The sequence below is a fragment of the Cervus elaphus genome, chromosome 5 (assembly GCF_910594005.1).
Source record: "Cervus elaphus chromosome 5, mCerEla1.1, whole genome shotgun sequence".
NCBI lineage: Eukaryota > Metazoa > Chordata > Mammalia > Artiodactyla > Cervidae > Cervus > Cervus elaphus.
The window spans coordinates 94,547,285-94,565,860 of NC_057819.1; the positions used below are offsets into that span (position 1 = coordinate 94,547,285).

Sequence of the window (18,576 nt, forward strand, 5' to 3'; positions counted from 1 at the left end):
TACAGAACAGGGTGAGGACACAGGAATGCAGGGACCCCCGAGCTATTCATCTTTTTTTTCTTTTTTTTGCCATTCATCTTAAGGGGACTTTCTGCCTCCCTTTCTCCTAGTTCTCCTCCCCGCCAACTCACACCCCCTCTGCATGGGCTCCTGGGTGCTGCGTGCCCTGCTGGTTCTCTCTCGGGCTGGACTTCCCTCCTGGTCCCCAAACTCAGCGCCGTCTCGGGCTCCAGCGCCTGGAGCCTCTCCAGGTGGCCCCTGGGGGCCCTCCCCTGCCCCCACTCCCAGGCTGTCCTCGCTGGGGTGCCTGTGGACTTGGACTAGCTGACCACTCAGGAACCCCCTTTCCTGCCCTTGAGTCGTTCGGCTGGAGGACAGGGACAGGGAATCAGGGTTCCAGCGTGCACCAAGGGGAAGATGAAAGCCATTCCAGCGGGGGAAAGGAGGTCACTCTGGAGAAGCTGCAGCAGCTCCGCAAGGTTCTGAGAAAGAATCTTCCTCTTCGTGTTCACAGGCTGGAGGACGTGCCTGGAGCCGTCCCCACCCCCGGCTGTCACCAAGGCAGCGCTGGTGACTGTCCCTGCCTCACCTGCCCACGCAGCTCAGGCTGCTGCTCTTCCCCGTTGACCTTTTTTTCCTCAGCGATGCCTCTGCTGATCACTTCAGCCTGATTTTTGCCTCCGTCACTGCTGTGCTGGGTGGCCTGTCCCCGCCACCCCAGGTGTCTCCCCCTCCCTTGGGGTAACCCGGGGTCCTGCCCGCACCTCCCTGGGGACGGCCCCTCTCATTGCTCCGGCGGAGAGCCTGGGGAGGGGGGTGAAGAAGGATGGGACGGTCTATTAGGAATGTTTTTAATTCCAAAGGCAACGACATCTGTTCGTGTGGGCCTTCCCACCCAGGCTTTGTTTATCCAGACAGGGGGCCCTTGCTCGTCCTCAGAGGCCGTTTCTGCCAGGTGTGGCGGGATGGACAGGGGGGAGGGGTGCCGTCACTTCCTGGGTGGCCGGGACACCCTGAGCCCAGCCCACCCAGCGAAGCTGAAGAAGGGTCTGTGGTGAGCTGGAGGGACCAGAACGCAGACGACCACTTTTGAGGAACTTCTCAGGAACATTTGTCTTGCACAGCGCCCCCCACCCCCACCCCACAGCCTGCTCCTTGACCATTGCTTCCAGGAAGGAGTGAGTCAAGCTTGGGGAAGAGAAGGCAAATCTGTGCTGTCCCTGGAGGAGAACCCCCAGCCCACGGGGAGGAAGGAAAGATGAGCATCTCAAGGGAAGAGCCTCCCAACAGCTACCCATCTGCTAAGGCGCTTATGTCACCATGGAGACCAGTTGGCCATCTTTCATCCAATCAGAACTCGCTTTACCCAGACAAGTGTTGAGCCTGGGGTTCCTAAGACAGACAAGTATAAGGCTTTGGGGACAGGATCTGCACCGTCCCCTTTCTCCCACACACCTGCTGGGGGACACACCTTGCACCGCATCCCCCTAGCTGCACCCTGTGGCATGTGACCCAGATAGAGGGCAGAGAACCTTAGAGAGCCAGCGAGGGGCCAGTTCTGAAGTTAACAGCTGGCATTGCCCAGGACGGACCACGTGTCTGCAGCAGGTGAGCGTGGTCAGCAATTATAATGGCACCTTACCAGCCAGTTACACAACCAGCTAAGGGGTGCAGAGCAGAGCCAGGGAGGGTGACCTTTTTCTCTTCTGGCCCATGCCAACCTCTCCTCCTCCGGGAAGCCTTCCCTAATGTCCTCTGGCTAGAATTTTTCTCTCCTTTCTCTCAACTTCCATGGCACTTGATCTGTGCTTTCCTTGTGGCCCAAGACGGGGTTTCTTGAGGGCAGAAAGACAGTGCTTTGTCCATCTGGGTATGACACGTGGTAGGTGCACAGCTGATAAATGCTAAATGCATGAATGGCTCTGTCTCCCATTAGGAGGTGTTTAAGCCTTCATCTCCTCTCCTCTCTTGGGCTGTCAGCTTTATCAAGCACAGGCTTTTTTTGGGGGGGGGGGGGCGCTATGCTGGGTCTATATTGCTGCACTTGGGCTTTCTCTAGTTGTGGCAATCAGGGGCTACTCTTCGTTGCAGTGACCAGGCTTCTCAGAGGTGGACCCTCTTGTAGAGCATGGGCTCTAGGTGCTCGGGCTTCAATAGTTGCAGCACACCAGGGCTCTGCTGCTCTGCCGCATGTGGGATCTTCCCAGACCAGGGATAGAACCCAAGTACCCTGCATTGCCAGGGAAGTCCCAAGCACAGACTTTTGGTTCATCTTTGTGGTTTCTAGAGTCTGGCACATAGCCAGGCTCTAAGTCAGTGCCTCTTGAATGAAATGACTGGGATGGAGAGGTGAAGACCCCAGGAATGAGTGAAGCCTTGGAGGAGGTAGGTTTTGTGTAGCTGGTGGGGGAGCGGGGGAAGCTGCCAGCCCCTCTTGGGGCTGGAGGAAGACTCTTCCGAGGTAGCACCCAGGTTCCCTGGGGGAGCAGGTCAAGAGTAGGTCAGGCCCCAGGGGACATAGGCACATTCCTGCCTCAGTGGGCCTCTTGCCCTCCCCCTCAGGGGTTACTGGGAAAACTGTGGCCCCATTGAGCTGCACCGGCTTGAGCAACTTGGGCTCAAGTAAGGGAAGAGGGTCTGTGCCGCCTTGGCAGCTCAGCCCTGTCTGCCGTGCAGAGCGGGGTGTGAATAGTGGAGCCCTGGTGGCTGATCCAGCTGCCCTGCAGGGACCACCAGAGTCCCAGGAGCCTGCCTCCACCACCAGCCACAAGGCGGTGCAGGGCCAGACCCCAGCACACTGGCACATCATCCCGATGGCCCGGGCCTAGCCAGACCTCTGTTCATGGCCCAGCCTGGTCTGGCAAGTGGCTTAGCTCCTCTGTACCCTTAGTTTCCTCAAATTGAAAATGAGGGTGCCAGGACATACTTCCTAAAGTCAGGGGAGTTGTGAAGGGTTAGCGTGTGAAGAGCACGTGGAAGGTTAGTGCAGTGCCTGTCGCCTAGTAAACTCAGTGAACGGTCACCTTGTCATGACTGGGTCTTAGTTACCTCTTCGATGAAGCCCCTGCTTTCCCCCCCGCCTACCTGCCCTGGGGGCCTGACCCAGGTCTTTTCCCCCCTCCCCCGAATCCAGAGAACCAGCCACCCTTCAGTGGTGGTGAGCCCCAGGGTCTTTGGAGGAGACCTGTCCCTCGCCAGCTGAAGTTTCCATGACCTCAAGCAAGAATTTCACCTCCCTGAGCCCCATTTCTCACAACTCTAAACACCAGCGTCACAGAAGTCATGAGGCTTCCACCTAAGCGGATATTTGAACGCCCTTTGCACGGGACTCGGCTTATGGTTGGCACTGCTGGTGTCCTTCCTCTGCCGAGTCAAGCTCTGGAGGGTGTGACACCCCGATGCCTCTGGGTTGTATGGACCCTAATCATCTGGGGTTCAGGCTTTTTCCTAATGAACACTGATCAACTTGAGGGTGGAGGAGAGCAAGTTCTTCCTTTGCTGTCCCAAGGCATCCAGCACACAGTGGCTCACTGCCTCTTTGTCGGTGGACTTTCTCCACCCCTGGCAGCACAGCCCCTTTTGTGGCTTTTCTGGTGAAGGGCACTGGCCATGGTTAAAAACCACTGTGAAAGAAGCATCTCTTGCTGGACATCCGTGACCAGTGTCATCCTTGGATTTTTCGCTCAGGTCCCCAGAGAAGACTTATAGTAGCCAGTTCCTCCTGGGGCTGTGAAAGCCCAGTTAGCTGCCCAGCTAGGGGGTCGTCTTTATTCTTTACACAGGAGGAGGTTTGTGAGTGCCTTCCATGCGGGTCTGGCCCCATCCCCGAGTTGGCATCGCTGGAGGCGTCTGGGACCTGAGTTGGGGGAGGGAAAGCAGAGCTCCAGGGCAGTCCTGGTTCTTTGCCCCGGGACAAGGGCAGCTTTTGATGGCTTCTGGCGCTGCAGACCCCCTCTGGCTTCCCCTAGCCACCTCCTCAAACAGCTCAGCCGCAGGGCGCCGCCGTCTGGTGGGGAAGGGGTTAACCCGGGCTCTAGAGGAGAAGGGACTGGCTGCTTTCGCCGCTTGTCAAACTTTATTTAGTAGGGGCTGAAGGGAGGGCCTCGGGGTGGGTGAGGAGGAGGCCCGGCCTGCCAAGAGTTAAAAGCGGGAGGTTGGGTGTTTTGGAGGGGGCAGCCTCCCGCGCCTCCTTTGAGTCACTTCCTCCGGTGGGGGCGGTGGGGGCGGGGGCTCCCCGGCGGCCTCGGGCGCTGCCTGCGCGGAGAGCTCGGGCGCTGGCAGCCCGCTCGCCTGGCCGGACGGCAATCCAACCGAGCGTCTGCTGGGAGGGAGGACGCAAAGGGAGCGGAAAGAGGAGCCCCGCACCATGCGCTTCCCTGCCCGGCTCGAGTAACTGCGCCCGCCTGCCCGCCCACCAGCGGCTCCGGACCCCTCCCCTGCCGCCCGCGCCTCCCAGTCCCCGGAGCGGAGCTGGCCCCGCAGGCTGGGTCGCCTGTCGTTGGGCCCGGCTCTGCTGCCGCCACCGGCATGACCGACGTCCTGCCCCAGCCCGACTGCAGCCTGAAGGCGGTGTGCGAGCCCCTGGAGCGCTGCTGCCTGGATCCGCTGGAGGAGCCGGGGAGCAAGCGGCCCCCCAACACCGGCGCGCGGCTCTGGGGCCGGGTGCGCAGCAAGCTCCTCCGCCAAAAGGTGCGCGAGGGGGCCGGAGCGGGTGGACAGAGAGGGACTGAGGTCGCTGGAGGGTGCTGGGCCCCTCGGCATCCCCTTTGGGGAGCTCATTGCTCCTCCTGCCTGTCCGTGGGGTCCTAGGACAGAGGCTGGGGTGAGCTGTGGGTTGGCTCTAAATGACCTCAATATGAGTAATGCTGTTGCTACCCCCACCCCTACTTTCTCTGTATCTATCCCTGTCTTAGGAAAAGGGGGGCGCCGGTCTCCTGTGGGAGAGGACTGCCTGGCTCCTTTCTGAGTCTCTCTGGGCTCGGAAACACGAACTGACAGAGGCGCGGGGCCCCTGAGCCTCAGTTTCTCCTCCTGCGCCCAGCCCAGACCCAATCCCCCGTGTCTGGAACGCGGTTGGCCGCACGGTTGCTGAGATGCGACCTCAGAAACACCTCAGTGCCTCCGGCCAGGGTGAGGTTTCTTTGTGTGAGGTGCCGAGGTCGTGGTGCTGCTGGCTCTGGGGGCTCTAGGCTGCCTCTTCAGGGACCACCCAGAGGCCCGCTGGCCCAGTGCCAGCCAGGCACCAGGCAACTCAATCAGTGTGCCAGGGGTTTCCTGACCCAGCGGGCAGCTCAGACCAAGCCGTGCCAGGGCAGACTGCCCGTCCTGCCTGTCGCCCCAGACCTTGGGTGGGGATGAAAATCTGAGATAGAAGCTGACTGTCCTGCAGCTGGGCAGGCTGCCGCGGGGCTGGCTTTGGGCCCTGGCATGGGGCATCTGAGCAAGAGCCAGACCAGCGCCAAGCACACAGTGAAGCGCTTGATAACTGTAGACCAAATCAGGCGCCTCAGCAAGTGTCGCAGGGTGCCTGTCCTTCGAGGTAGTGATAAGGGAGGATTGGGCTGGTCGGTGTGACTTGGTGGGGATTTGTACATCCTCCTGTGGCTCCAAGGGGGACCCTCTGCACAGATCCTCACTGCCAGGCAGCATAGAGGCTCCTGGCACCTGTAAGAAAAAGTGATCTTGGGGCCTTTTGGCTCTTTGTCTAGCTTCATCCCCTGCCAGTGGGGTATACGTGACCTCCCAGAGGTGACATCAGTCCTGGAAAGTGCTGGGCAGGGTAGCAACTTGAGCTGGCCCCTGTGTCACCTTCAGCCTCTCCAGGGACTAGACTTTCAGAGCCCTGCTGGCCTCAGCGGCTCCCAGAGCCCCTCTGTGCTGAGACAGCTGTCTGTGCCCGACAGCTCGGAGCCATCCCCTGCCTGGACCCCTTTCTCACCCCCTGCTGACACCAGCCCAAAGCTCGTTGTCCATTTCCAGACCTAGAGGTTGGCAAGAAAGGGATCCAGCAGGTTCCTGGCCCAGTGCCAGCCGGAGTCTTTCTGGTTTACCTGCCCTTTGTAGGGGGGCGGGGGGAGAGGGCTAGCAGGTAGGGGGCAGTTTGTCAACCCAGAAACTCTAGACTTTCAGTTCTTCCCTTGTGCGTTAGTGACTAACAAAACGAAGAAGTCATTTGAGGGAGTCTTCAGTCAGCTTCGCCCCTGGTGGTATCTGATAGCTCCGCGGGCAAAGGGTAGCGGGCTAGCCAAACGCTGGGCTGCCAAGCTGATCGGTGTCCACGCAACTGCAGGGTGACTATGGCTCTGGGATGCTCCGTGGGGTGGGTGACTCAGTCCCCTAGCCCCTGCTGTGTGACAAAGTATGTCAATATCACGGACACAAGGGCCTGTACCGTGGGTGACAGAGGGGCATCCATTCACCCTGCTGTGGTGGTGGTGGTTGGTGGATGAGCAGGCAGGCTTGTGGAACCAGACCTGCTGCCCACCTCCTTTCTTTTCCCAGCTGCATTAACCTATTTTTTTTTTTTTTTTTAGTGCAGTAGGCTCACTGCCAGATGAGGGGGCTGGACTCAGACAGCAGCTTAGGTGGGTGGGGGAAGGGAGCCAGGTACTGCCCAGCCTGGCGGGAGGGGGTCTCCTCATTAACTCCTCATCCAGCTTTTTGCCACAAGGATGTGATGCGGTGGATGCCAGAGACACCTGTGGCCCTCCTGCTGCCTCTTAACTAAAAGATTCAGGAAGGCTGGAGGGGGGTGCAAGCGATTCATCTGGGACCCAGCGCTGGGGCTGAAGAATCTGTTTGAATGGAAAAAGCCCAGTGTTATCAACCTATAGAGCCTCTGGCCCCAGGAGTCTGCAGTTGCTGGAAGAGGGGAGGCAGGGACCACTTGCAGACTCTCCTTTGGGTCCTGGGTGGGGGCTGTGGTTGGGGTTGTACTTGTTCCCAAGGGGAGTCCTGGGGCTGAAGCCTCACACTAGCCTCTGACTTGGCAGTCGGCTTGTTGTGCAAGCGTTTAGCAGAGGAGACACGTGGCATTTGAGTTTGTGGATTCTGCCAGTGCTCTCCGCGTTTAACTTCACATTTCTACTTTCCTTTTTTTTCCCCCTTGGCTTTAAATCACACTCAGGGAGACCAGGCTCAATGCCTGGTCTTCCTCCCATTCTGCTTCTTTCTAGATCCTTAGATTGCACTTCGGAGGGAGAAGGACTGAAAGAAGAATCCCATCCTGTCCCCAAAAGTGTCCACAGGTTTTAATGGGGTCACTTGTGGGAGCCAGAGAGGCTAGTAGAGCCCCACGGGGGCAGTGGCCAGGCCAGTACTTTTTGTCTCAGGAGTGGGGGGTGTGGGTGGGCAGGAATCCATGCCCCTACTGTCGCCCTACAGCCCAAGTGAAGACATCTAGACCCACACCAGGCCAGACATTGGCTGGAGGTGGAGGCTTAGGCTGAACTAGGAGGGTCCAGGGGAGTGAGGGAGAACTGAGGATGGCTCCTGATGATCTTACGTCTGCTTCAAGGGTCTAGGAATTACCCACTCCAAAGAGCTTCTCTCGGGAAGGCAGAGGCCAGCAAAGTGAACCAAGATGTTTCTTGCCGAGCTCCAGGATAGGGCCACCTGCTCTAAGATGGGGTTGGCGCCCCTCTATTGCTCAGGAGGGTCAGAGGTGCTACCCAAGAAAGGATGGTGGTGGGGGAGGGCTTTTTGGCCCTCTCGTCTGGGGAACCTTAGGGTTCAAGAAGGTCCCTTTCTTCATCATCTTAAATGCATCCACTGGGCAGCTCCTGGCACCTCCCAGAGTCTGTCATTTAACCTGACAGTTTCCTTAAAGGTAGCATCAGGTGTGCAAGCCACGTGCATGTCCCCAAGGCTCGGTCTGCCATTTACTGGCTGTTCCAGGCATGGACAGTACAAGGGTGTTAGGGTAGAGAGATGTCTCAGGCTCATTTACTTTTACTCCATCATCATTTCCTTCAGCATCTGGCTGTGGGCATCAAAAAAGATCCTAAAACCTCAGGCAACAAGATATCTCTCCTGCCCCAGCTGCCCGCCTCCCTGTCCCCTTCCCCGCATCTGCCACCCACCCCACACACCTTATCCACACATCTTATTTGCTGGAGGGAAGGGACCTGCATCCTGTCTTCACCATTCACACCCCCATTCACACCCCTATAGTCATCCCTCAGCTGCAGGCTGGAGACCCACCGCGGGCAGCCCATTTCCTCCCGGTCCGGGCCTCTGTGTGGGCCCAGGATGGTGTCCACCCTGTCTGGTTTGGGGGCTTGAAAGGCAGAGTAGTGAGATCTTCTTGTGCTCCTCCAGCCATTGTATTAATGCACATTCCCCAGAGGGAGAGGACCTTACTCCTGGGGCTTCACAGGTGGTCTCTGGACCCCCACTGCTCCCACTTCTTCCCTAAGCTGGCTCCCGAGAGGCCTGTTTTGATTCCACAGAGCAGGAGTCCTCCACTCTGAGAATCTGATGACAGTTATGGAGCCCCGCCCAGGCCCAAAGCCAGACATATGCACAAACTCTGCGCTGTTTCGGGCTTCCCTGGTGGCTCAAATGGTGAAGAATCTGCCTGCAGTGCAAGAGATCGGGGTTTGATCCCTGGGTCAGGAAGAACCCCTGGAGAAGGAAATGGCAGTCCACTCCAGTATTCTTGCCTGGAGAATCCCATGGACAGAGGAGCCTGGTGGGCTATATATAGTCCATGGGGTCGCACAGAGTTGGACACGACTGAGCGACTCCTACCATCGTGTGCTGTTTCTGAGAAGGTCACAGATCCCAGGGTAGGAGCCCCTGCTCTTAGTGCACTTGGCAAGCTGCTGTCTCTTGGCTCCTGGGGAGGTTAGAAGGGGCACTGGCCCTCTCCAGCATCTCTCCCGTCCACAGGTGGCTTGGCCAGGCAGCCATGCCGGGCTTGATGCCCCGGCTTTTGGATGGCCTCAGCCCAGGGGGAGCTGAGCCTGCCAGTGCTGCCCGAGCCCAGTGGCGCAGAACTATCCAGAGGTCGTAAAGTCCCAGGAGAGCAGATATTTTGGGAAGAGCCCAGAAACTTCTGCAGGTGTCCATTTGGGGGAGTTGCCAGATGCGGGTCAGGGCACACAAGTCTGGCCAGGCCCAGTCCTCTGCTGAGTGGCCTTGCTGTCTGCCCAGATTATCGGGAGCTAGTCAGCAGGTGCTGTTTGGGCTTCCTTTTCCCTATCAAATCGCACTGGGAGTTGTGTTCTGACATCTTCCTAGCGCCCAAGGAAACACACATCCCCGTGTCTGGAACCCACCTGCCCCAATCCCCAGGAAAAAGCCAGAGTTAGGTCTGGTTCCTCATGAGCCTTAGACTAAGGCCCCGTTGTCCCTGGCCCCCCAAGTTGGGCCTAGAGAAGTGGGAAGTGACCGTGGACTTCCCACTAGGGGGGTTCTGCTGCAGAGAGGCCAGGAGGGCCCCATAGTCCCTCAGTGCTCAGTCGTGTCCGGCTCTTTGTGACCCCATGGACTGTAGCCTGCCAGGCTCCTCTGTCCTTGGGATTTTCCAGGTGAGAACACTGGAGTGGGTTGCCGTTTCCTTCTCCAGGGAGCCCCACAGTGGTTTCCCTGATTCTGCTTTGGCTAAGAGAACGTGGAACTCATGCCTGAGCTAGAAGCTGGAAACCCTCTCTTTCCTGGACGGTGACCAGAGCCAGGGTCCCACTTCAGCTACAGCTCCTCTTCCCCTTGAATGCCTGAGTGTCCCCTCTGTGCTCTGGCCCCCTCCTTGGAGCACCCCCACCTCCAACCCAGGAGGCCAGAGAAGGAAAAGCATCGGGCCGCTAGGAGTCACAAGGCCTTGTTTTTCTAATCCTGAGTCTATTGTCTTAACTTGCTGTGTGACCTTGGGCAAATCTCTTCACCTCTCTGGTTCTCTGGCCTCAGTATAATGAAGGATCTGAACAGGATGATCCCCTAGATCCAGTTCATGTGATGATTTTGGCCACATCTCAAGATTCCTATGCCTAAGCCTTAAACTCTCAATACGCTGGGAAAGTCTGGGTGGAAGAGGTCGCAGGGCTACCCTGGGCCACGGCCAGCCATTCACTCACCACAGGAGGAGAGAGGTGAGCAGGAGTGTGGGGCTTCTCAACCCCCGTCCTGAAGGACCCCTGGCTGAAGGACATTGCTTTCTCCAACCTACACACCCCATTCATTCATTTGGTCTCGGAGTATCGATGGGGCACCCTCACGTGCTGGGCAGTGCAGAGGCAGCCCAGGGCAGAGAGGCCTTGCCCTCATGGAAGTTTCTGTCTATAGGATTAGTCAGGCAACAGATGAGATCATTTCATACTGCACAAGTACTGTGAGGAAGATAAAATTGGGTAACAGATCAGAGAACAAAGCGGAGGGGAGAGGCCTCACTTGAAAAAATAATTTTGAACTAAGGCTTAAATGACACAGATTCTTGAAAGATCTGGGAAGGGCGCCTTCCAGGCAGAGGTGAAAACCCTGAACCGGGGCAACCATGGTGTGTTCGGAGGCAGAGAGAGGCTGCATGGAGCATAGGAAATGACCTTGGACAGAGTGGGCAGCAGCCTTGGAGGAGTTGGGCTTTTAATCTAAGTGCAGTGGGAAGCTGCTGGGGAGGTTAAGCCCAGTTTTAGTGATGCGGGCACGTTTTGAGCATGTACTGAGTTCCAGACATCTTCTTTCTTATCTCTTGATGTGACTTAGGTGATAATTCCCAAGATGCTGATAGGCTTAGAAAGTGACATGATGAGGTACCGTGAGTGGCTTAGTGCAGGAAGTGCTTTCCCCTCTCATGCCCCTGTGTAACCCAGGGCTCACTCGAGTTTTCGGCTATTTCTCCGTTGTCCTGGTGGTTGGTCACAGAGCCCTGTCTGGATCAAGGCTGCATGCCGTTGGGTGGGGAGCTTCCGGAGGTGTGGAGCTCCACCTTGCAAGCTGAGCCTAGAAATGGGCCTGCAAATGGGGAGGACCTGTGGAGAATCCACCAAGAGGCCCCTCAGAGCGGGCACAGGCTGGGGGATTGCTGTGCCTCGTTCAGCCAGTAGGCTCTGTGCCCAGACAGTGTTCCTGGTGGGGCAGGGAGGATGAGGTCAGTTCCAGAGGAGGACTTTTCATAATTCTTACCAAACTGCTCCAAGTCCAGAGGGAGGCCCTGAGCCCACAGCAGTCCCAGAAGCCCTTGGCCTGTCTGGCTGCAGCATGACACTCCCCGGATATACCCCAGGGATCCTCTCGCTTGGGACTCTGACCTCTAAGGTGGCCCCTTCCCTTTGAGGACAGAGCTGCTGGGGGCTGCCTGTGTTGCCTTAGCCCTGTGCATACATGCTCAGTTGCTTCAGTCATGTCCCTACTCTTGTGACCCCCCTGGACTGTAGCCCCCCAGGCTCCTCTGTCCATGGGATTCTCCAGGCAAGAATACTGGAGTGGGTTGCCATGCTCTCCTTCAGGGGATCTTCCCAACCCAAGGATGGAACTCTTATGTTTCCTGCATTGGCAGGCGGGTTCCTTACCACTAGTGCCACCTGGGAAGCCCTGATTTAGCCCTGACCAGTTCCTTTTCCTAAGAGGGACCCAGCTGGTGGCCCTGAGCTGGGTGGGGCAGCTTCCTGGCTGTTGGTTGCAGGCCTGATTCTGGGGTGAAGTCTGCAGGCAGGGCGGGCAGTAGAGGGAGGGCACAGGGCTCAGGGAGAGATGTGCCCGCTCCGAGTTCCGTCTGCGACTGTGCCGGCCTGAGGGCTCGATGGCAGGGCAGGGCAGGCTGAGCCCTGGAACGCGGGTCACCGTGGATGCTACAGGGCTAACCTGGCTTCAATAAAAGCCTCATTCAGAGCTGCTGACCCCTTCATATGTGGGCCTCTGGGAACTTCACAGTTCTGGGGGGAGGGGAGGCGAGCAGAGGCCAAGTGGCCTCATGCCGGTGCCACAAGCCATCCTGTAGCTCACTCTGCAGGTCGGGGTCAGGGGGTGGGACAGAGCTTGCTTGGCCTTATGGGAGGGGGACCCAGCCTCTGGGAAAATAGGGTGAGTTTACTGAGCCTGACCCTGGTCTCCCCCTAACATGGCAGGGTGTAGGCCCGACACCCCCCTCCTGCTCCGCCCTGCCTCTCTGCAAGTGTCTCTCAGACGGCCACGTTGACAGAAGCCTCCAGTGCCCTTCCCAGGGGGTGAGGATGGGGGGGGCGCAGGCTCTTGGCAGCGCCATTGTTCCGCCCGTTGCCAGCCCGCCCATGCCGCTCACGCCTGTGGTCTGCCCCAATGACAGGCTGGCTTCAGTGTCCCACGGGGACCAGCCCAGAACATGTGGATGCACTTGGGGAAGGGCAGGGGAAGGCCAGCCAGGACCGCCACCGTGGCCTGTGATCCGGGAGCCCCGGGAAACGTGTGCCCCTCGGACAAGACACCTGGCTCAGGGCCTGGTCTTCACGGCCCAGCGCTCAGCCTCCGTTCCCCAAAGCACAGCCACACACCTCTGCCTTCTGTGTGTGTGTTTTTTATAAGTTATTCATTTTGACTGCACTGGGTTTTTGTTGCTGCATGTGGGCCTTAGGTGTGGTGATTGGGGGCTACTCTATATTGCGGGGCACCAGCGTCTCGTGGTGGCGGCTGCTCTTGCCGTGGAGCACGGCTCTAGGTGTGCGGGCTCAGTAGTTGTGGCACGTGGCCTTTGTTGTCCTATGGCATATGTGGAATCTTCCCAGACCAGGGATCGAACCTGTGTCCCCTGCATTGGCAGGTGGATTCTTAACCCCTGGACCGCCAGGGAAAGTCCCACCTCTGCTTTCTATTCAGCGTCCCGTTCACCTGGGAAGGTGACAGCTTCGGCTGTGCTGGTTCACTGCGCTTAGTTTTCAGGAGCCCTAAAAACAACTCTGGGCTTCGAGTGAAGTCCACGCCACCACCCAGGACAGGCCCCGGGTGCCGAGGGCAGAGCAGTATGCTCAATGAAAGAAAGGGTGGAACTGGGCCCGGGAGGGCCAGGAGGTCGGGGGTCGGGCCCAGGGAGGCGGGCTCCTCAGGACCTGTGGGGCTTGTGCTGGGGAGCTGACAGTGACACGCTGAGGGAAGGGGCTCAGCGCCAAGGGGCTGTGGGGAGGGGAGTGGGGGCCCCTGTCACCTGCAAGCCCCCCACGTAAGCTGCCAAAGTAACCACCGCTGCTCTGCGCCCCCCTCTGCTGGAATTGCAGCTGCCAGCTCTGACGGCTCACCGCCCGCCACCCCCTCCTCGTGGATTAAAGCCGGCCACGTGAGGCCCGGGGTGGGAGCTGGGGAAGGGGCGCCAGCAGAAATCATCAGGAGACGGTTGAGCGAGCTGCGTGGTGGAGGGAGTGTGGGATGGTGGGGGGACAGTGCCCACTGTCAGAAGGACTCTGACTCGAGGGAGCAGGACGGGGGCCCCCAAATTCACTGATGCCTCCCAAGCACTGGGAGATGGCCGTGAACAGCCCCGTAGCCAGAGAGAGGGAGGACTTTGGGGGTTTCCTGTCCCAGGCTGGGGAGAAACGGGTGGGAGGAAGGGCTTAGACCTCTCAGAGGGGACCCCTGAGGGCATTTCTGAAATGAAGGTGGCACCCACCACCCAGAGGGGTTTGGGTGCCCGCAGGGCGGCCTCCTCTGAGCCCCCTGCCAGGCTGGGAAGCCCATTTCCTGTCGAATGTGAGGCTGCTGAGGCTGAGAAAGGGGAAGGCGGACTCCCAGCCACGTGCCAGGTTCTCTGGGAGACTGTGGACGCCTTGCCTCGGATGAGGGATTCCCTTGGGGGATGGCGGTTCTTTCGGGGACATCAGTCCCAGAGGGCAGCAGGTTCTCCTTGGGAGAGGTCTGAACATGCAGCTAAGACCTCACCAGGTCTAAAGGCAAAGGCAAAAAGGACACAGTTGAGCTGCTCCCAGAGGCTGTGTTCAGCCACCCATTGGTAACGAACGTTCTCCAGGATGTTCTAGGACCTGCTTCTGTCTCCTGCCTATGCTCCTTGGGGCTGCGCCCGTGGCATTTTTGTGACCTATGTGGTGAAGGAGGCACTCTTTGATGGGGGATCTTCGCAGCCCTACCTGTCCTGCTCCCACAGGTAATCTGGTGTCTCCCTGGTACCTGGTCCCCAGGTGTGGGGACGGTACCTATCTGCTGGGACTGGATGGTGAACCATCAGGTATTCCTACCCGCTGACATCCAGGAGGCTGGCTCCTCCGCCCCCAGCACTAATCTAATCAGGAAATAGCAAAGTCCACTTTTCCCAGGGGTTATAAATAACCACAGCAGTTCAGACAGCATCATTTCTCTGGAAAATGTGCCATGTCCGTCTCTACTCCGCACCCTCCCTCCTCTGTATTTAAATGACATCCTGAAATAGACTTGATTTCTGGAGTTCTGCTGGCCTCCCAGGAGACAGGGCTGCGTTGTCCTCCCTGCCGCGGGTGCCAGGGCCACACCTTCAAAGGGAAGTCGGGAATAGGGTGGTGATGGGACTCACGGTGAAACATGACCGGTGCTACCTTACCCAGACCTGGCCTGGGACAGGCTACAACAACAGCAAACGGTGCAGGGGATAGGGTGCTAGTCTGGCAGAGCGGCAGAGGGGAAGAGAACATTCCTGAGGCCTGGAGTTAATCTGGGAAGGCTTTCTGGAAGAAACAGGGCTGGGACTGAACCTTTGCATCAGGCTTGTGAAGGTCCTGTCTCAGATGCTTCCAGAAACACGTTCGGTTGCTACTTGGCATTTGGAACAGAAGCAAGGGGGAGGGAAGGAATGAAAGAATCGCACTGGAGACGACCTGCCAGCACCCAGGTCAGCCTGTGGTGCCAGACGGTGGAGGCCTTATGTCTCTCTTCCAGATAAACACTGATCACAGCAGCTGCCTTGCTGCCAGAGGCGAGGGCGCCAGGCTGGGTGCTGTACATGAGATCTTGCAGGTCTAGCCAAGCCGAGTCAAGGGAGACTTGAATTTGCACCCCAGCCCTCACTTCCTAGACATGTGGCAGTGGGCAAACTCCTGATTCTTCTTAAGCCTCAGTGTTCTCATTGTTGAATGGAAATAGCCAGGAGGACTTACAGCTGTACGTTATGATGATTGATTGAGATGCTGTAGGTAAGGGGTTTGTCCTGGAGCCAGAAATGCTTACATGTCTGGACAGTGTTCCTGTTTCCCATAGCAACACTGAGGCAGGTGTGGATCCCGCCCCCCCCCCCCCCCCCCCCGCCCCGTGGGGAAACTGAGGTTCCAGGAGGTTAAGAGACCTGCCCAGATTCACACAGTTGAGTAGAAGAGTGGACATTTGGACCCAGATCGGCCTGATTTTCAGTCCTTGCACTTTCCCAGCCTGGGCTGTGTCCACATGCCGCTTCAGGACCAACCCAGGGGGAGCTAGGGCAGGGGAGGGGCCCTAGGGGCCAGGACCATGGGATTGACCTGAGGTTTACGCTGATGCCAAGAGAGACCTACATGAGAAGGGGGTGGTCGTTCCAGAGTGTGTGTCCCAAGGGCAGCAGCCGCCTCCACCGACAGAGGGCAGTGGAGATCTCTCTACTCCAGGTGGCCACTGCTGGGGCACAGGGCTGGGGACACCCTGAGGCTCTGTGTCCAAGACCTGGCATTCTGGAGGCGATAAAGAAGCTGTTGGGGGCAGCCCGTGCCACAGGCCTTGGGACATAAAGGTTAGGGGAGTGAGGTTTCAGGGGCCCGGGAGGACTTGGCCCCGAACCTTCCAGAATAGAGGGCTGGGGCAGCAGCCATCCAGTGAGCCCCACACTCTTCCTCTTTATGTTTGAGGAGATGCTCGGTCCTCTCCACACGACTCTCCCTCTGCCCTGTTCTCCGTTTCCTCCCTTCTCCAGGCAGGGGACTGCTAGCTAGAGGCAGGGCCTGGGCTCAGATCCAGGCCCCCAGACCCTATTGGAGGCTTAGGTGCCCCCTGTCCCCAGCGGGTGTCTGATGGTAGAAGATGGGGAGAAGACTTACCAATACCTCAATACCTGTTAGAAGCCCCAGGGCCCAGCCCACGCTGGGCGGACCCAGACTCTAGTGAGGGGCCTGTTAGAACAGGCCCTGGGGGTGGGAGTCGTCCAGGGGTAGGAGGGCAGGAGCATTCTAAGAGAATCAGCTTGCAGATCCTCAGCTCCCATAAGTGCTGCTGCCCAAAAAGTGACTCACCAGAGAATGGCCTTACCCCACCCCTTGCTCTGCAGAGGAGCCCGAGCCCCCCTGGAGAACCCTGCACAGGGCTCCCAGGGCCCCTGGTTGGCAACAGGGGGGCCCCTTAAAATGTTGATGTGGGAGTTGAGAAAGTAAAAGACTCAGAAGGCTGGGTTTCTGATCCTTTCACAAATCACATGGTTTCCAGTTTTTTGTTTCCACGAAAGTAGCAGAATTGTCAGCTGAGAGACCATTTAAAATAAATATTGATGATATGCAATTTAAAGCAAATACCGAGGAAAGAGGTTAAAGAAATGCAAACATTGCTATAATAAAACTATTTTCAAAAACAAAAGGAAAGGAAAAAAATATCTTCCCTGGTGGTCCAGGAATTAAGACTCCATGCTTCCACTGCAGGAGGTGTGGGCTCAATCCCTGGTCCGGGAACTAGGATCCTACATGCTGTACAATGAGGCCAAAAAAACCCCAAAAAACTATTTTGAGCCCCATCTGCTTTATGTGAGCAGATGTTTCATCTTTTACATCTTTAAAAACCAAACCAAAAAAATAAAAGTATTGATGCTGAAACCCCATTTCACCCTAGCAAAAAATAATATTCATGTACATACATGAACTAAAACAGACAAAGTGCTCTACCCAATCTCATTAAGAGATGTAGTTCCACCAAAATGGTACTTTGCTGCTGAATGTTTATTAAAATTTTTAATATGTTGGTTAAATTTTTTATTACATACTGCTAATCATTGTAATAGTGAATCCAGAATATGTTTTGAACATTTGGAGCCTTGTGGTCTCAGGAAATTTTTCATTTCTATTTACACAGATGTTTTCGTTGAAGCAAAATAGAATAGGGTGAAGAATAAAAGACTTTAAAAAAAAAAACACAAATGAGGGCATAATTCTTTGGGTGAGATAGTCTAGAAACACAAAATCAAGGAGAAGAAAGGAATGTTACAGGTTTCTACAAGGGAAAGAAGAACTTGTTTATGTGTTTTTTAAATGGTTGATGGTGGGTATCAAATCACTATGGAATTTGGATTCCACTGAATACGTTTAAGAGAATGATATAACAGTTTTGTTTCAAGATGTAAATATTTACATTATTCTGGAAATTATGTTCTTTGCAGCTATTTAAACTTGATTTGGAAATATTCAGATGTTGACTTAAAAATGTGCCAGGGTGTACATTGTTTTTCCAAGTCACTTTATGGATGCTCAAGGAAAAACAGTTCGAAGGCCCCTGAGCCCAAGGAACGAGTCCTGTTTGGTCACCTGTGAGGGGTACCTCTGGGCCTCCCCTGCCATCTCCACCTCCCTGGGGCTCCTGCGCAGTTTGGGGGCCCCCTCTACAGCGTGTTTGCTTCCTGGGAGACCAGCCACTTACCTGTTATCTCAGTGAGTCTTCACAACAATCCAGCAAGGCAGGGTCTTTACTGGCAATGAACAGCCTGAACAAATGAGGTTTAGCAAGGTTAGAAACTTCCCAAGGTCACCTGGCCAGAAGTGGCTGAGCTGGGATTCAGACGCAGGGCTCTTCTTGACTTCTGCGTGGCACCGCCTCCTGTTCACGACCTCCAGGTACATGGGCTGCGCCCGCAGTGTACCTGACTCCAGTTCAGGCAGTTGAGCAAGTTGCTGATAGAGTGTGAGTCTTAGTTTGTGCATCTGTGAAATGGGGTGATAGTATACCTCTCACAGGGCAGGGTCAGGAGTGAATGAGAGGTGATGGACAAATGTGTCTTAAGAGCGTACCCCACCTCCTTCCCAGAGTGGGGGGCATCCTTCACTAACGGGGCAGGAAGGACCTGGGGCGTGGAGCCCCTGAAAGACTGATGTCAAGATGAGCATCAGCCCCCAGCTCCGTCTTCCTGAACTTTGACCAGCGTCTGAGCCTGAGCAGCGGGGGGAGCTCTGGTTTGGTCTCTGCTGTCACCTCTTTCTCTCACCTTCTCTTTCTTTCTTTCTCTGCAGCTGGATCCACAGACTGTAGAAACCAAGAACTGGCACACGGATGTGATTGAGATGAATGGGGTGAGCCGGGAGCGACAGGAAGTGTCTGCGCAGTGGGTGGGCAGCCCGGTCTCTGGCTGGTGCCCTGGGGCGCTGTCCCTCCCCCAACCCACCCACCCCCTGCTCCCTTCATCCAGCCCCTCTCCCCTCCTCTGCCTGCACCCTTCCCATTCGCACCCTTCCCATTCCCACCCTGTGAGTGCTTCAGGGAGCCCCCCGGGTGCAGTCCTGGGGTGCCCCCTGTGTTTTGGGGGGCACTCCTTGGGCACTCACGCCCTGGGGGGTTGTGCCTGCCTTGCCCCCAAGCAGATCAAAGTGGAATTCTCCATGAAATTCACCAGCCGAGACATGAGCCTGAAGAGGACCCCCTCCAAAAAGCAGAGCGGCGTCTTCGGTGTGAAGATCAGCGTGGTGACCAAGT

General features: G+C 56.9%; 1 protein-coding gene across 5 annotated transcripts in view; it reads left to right on the top strand.

Moving 5' to 3' along the window:
* Positions 1-18,576, top strand: part of ABR (ABR activator of RhoGEF and GTPase) — a 191,604-nt gene that overhangs the window by 163,197 nt on the left and 9,831 nt on the right. For 4 of the 5 annotated variants that reach the window (XM_043903297.1, XM_043903299.1, XM_043903300.1 and 1 more), the window contains 2 exons: positions 18,117-18,176; positions 18,465-18,574. In XM_043903297.1, coding sequence (XP_043759232.1) covers positions 18,117-18,176; positions 18,465-18,574 — 170 coding nt within the window. Of the gene's footprint in view, positions 1-4,203; positions 4,690-18,116; positions 18,177-18,464; positions 18,575-18,576 lie in introns of those variants that run through there. The other variant, XM_043903302.1, reaches the window with a different exon arrangement.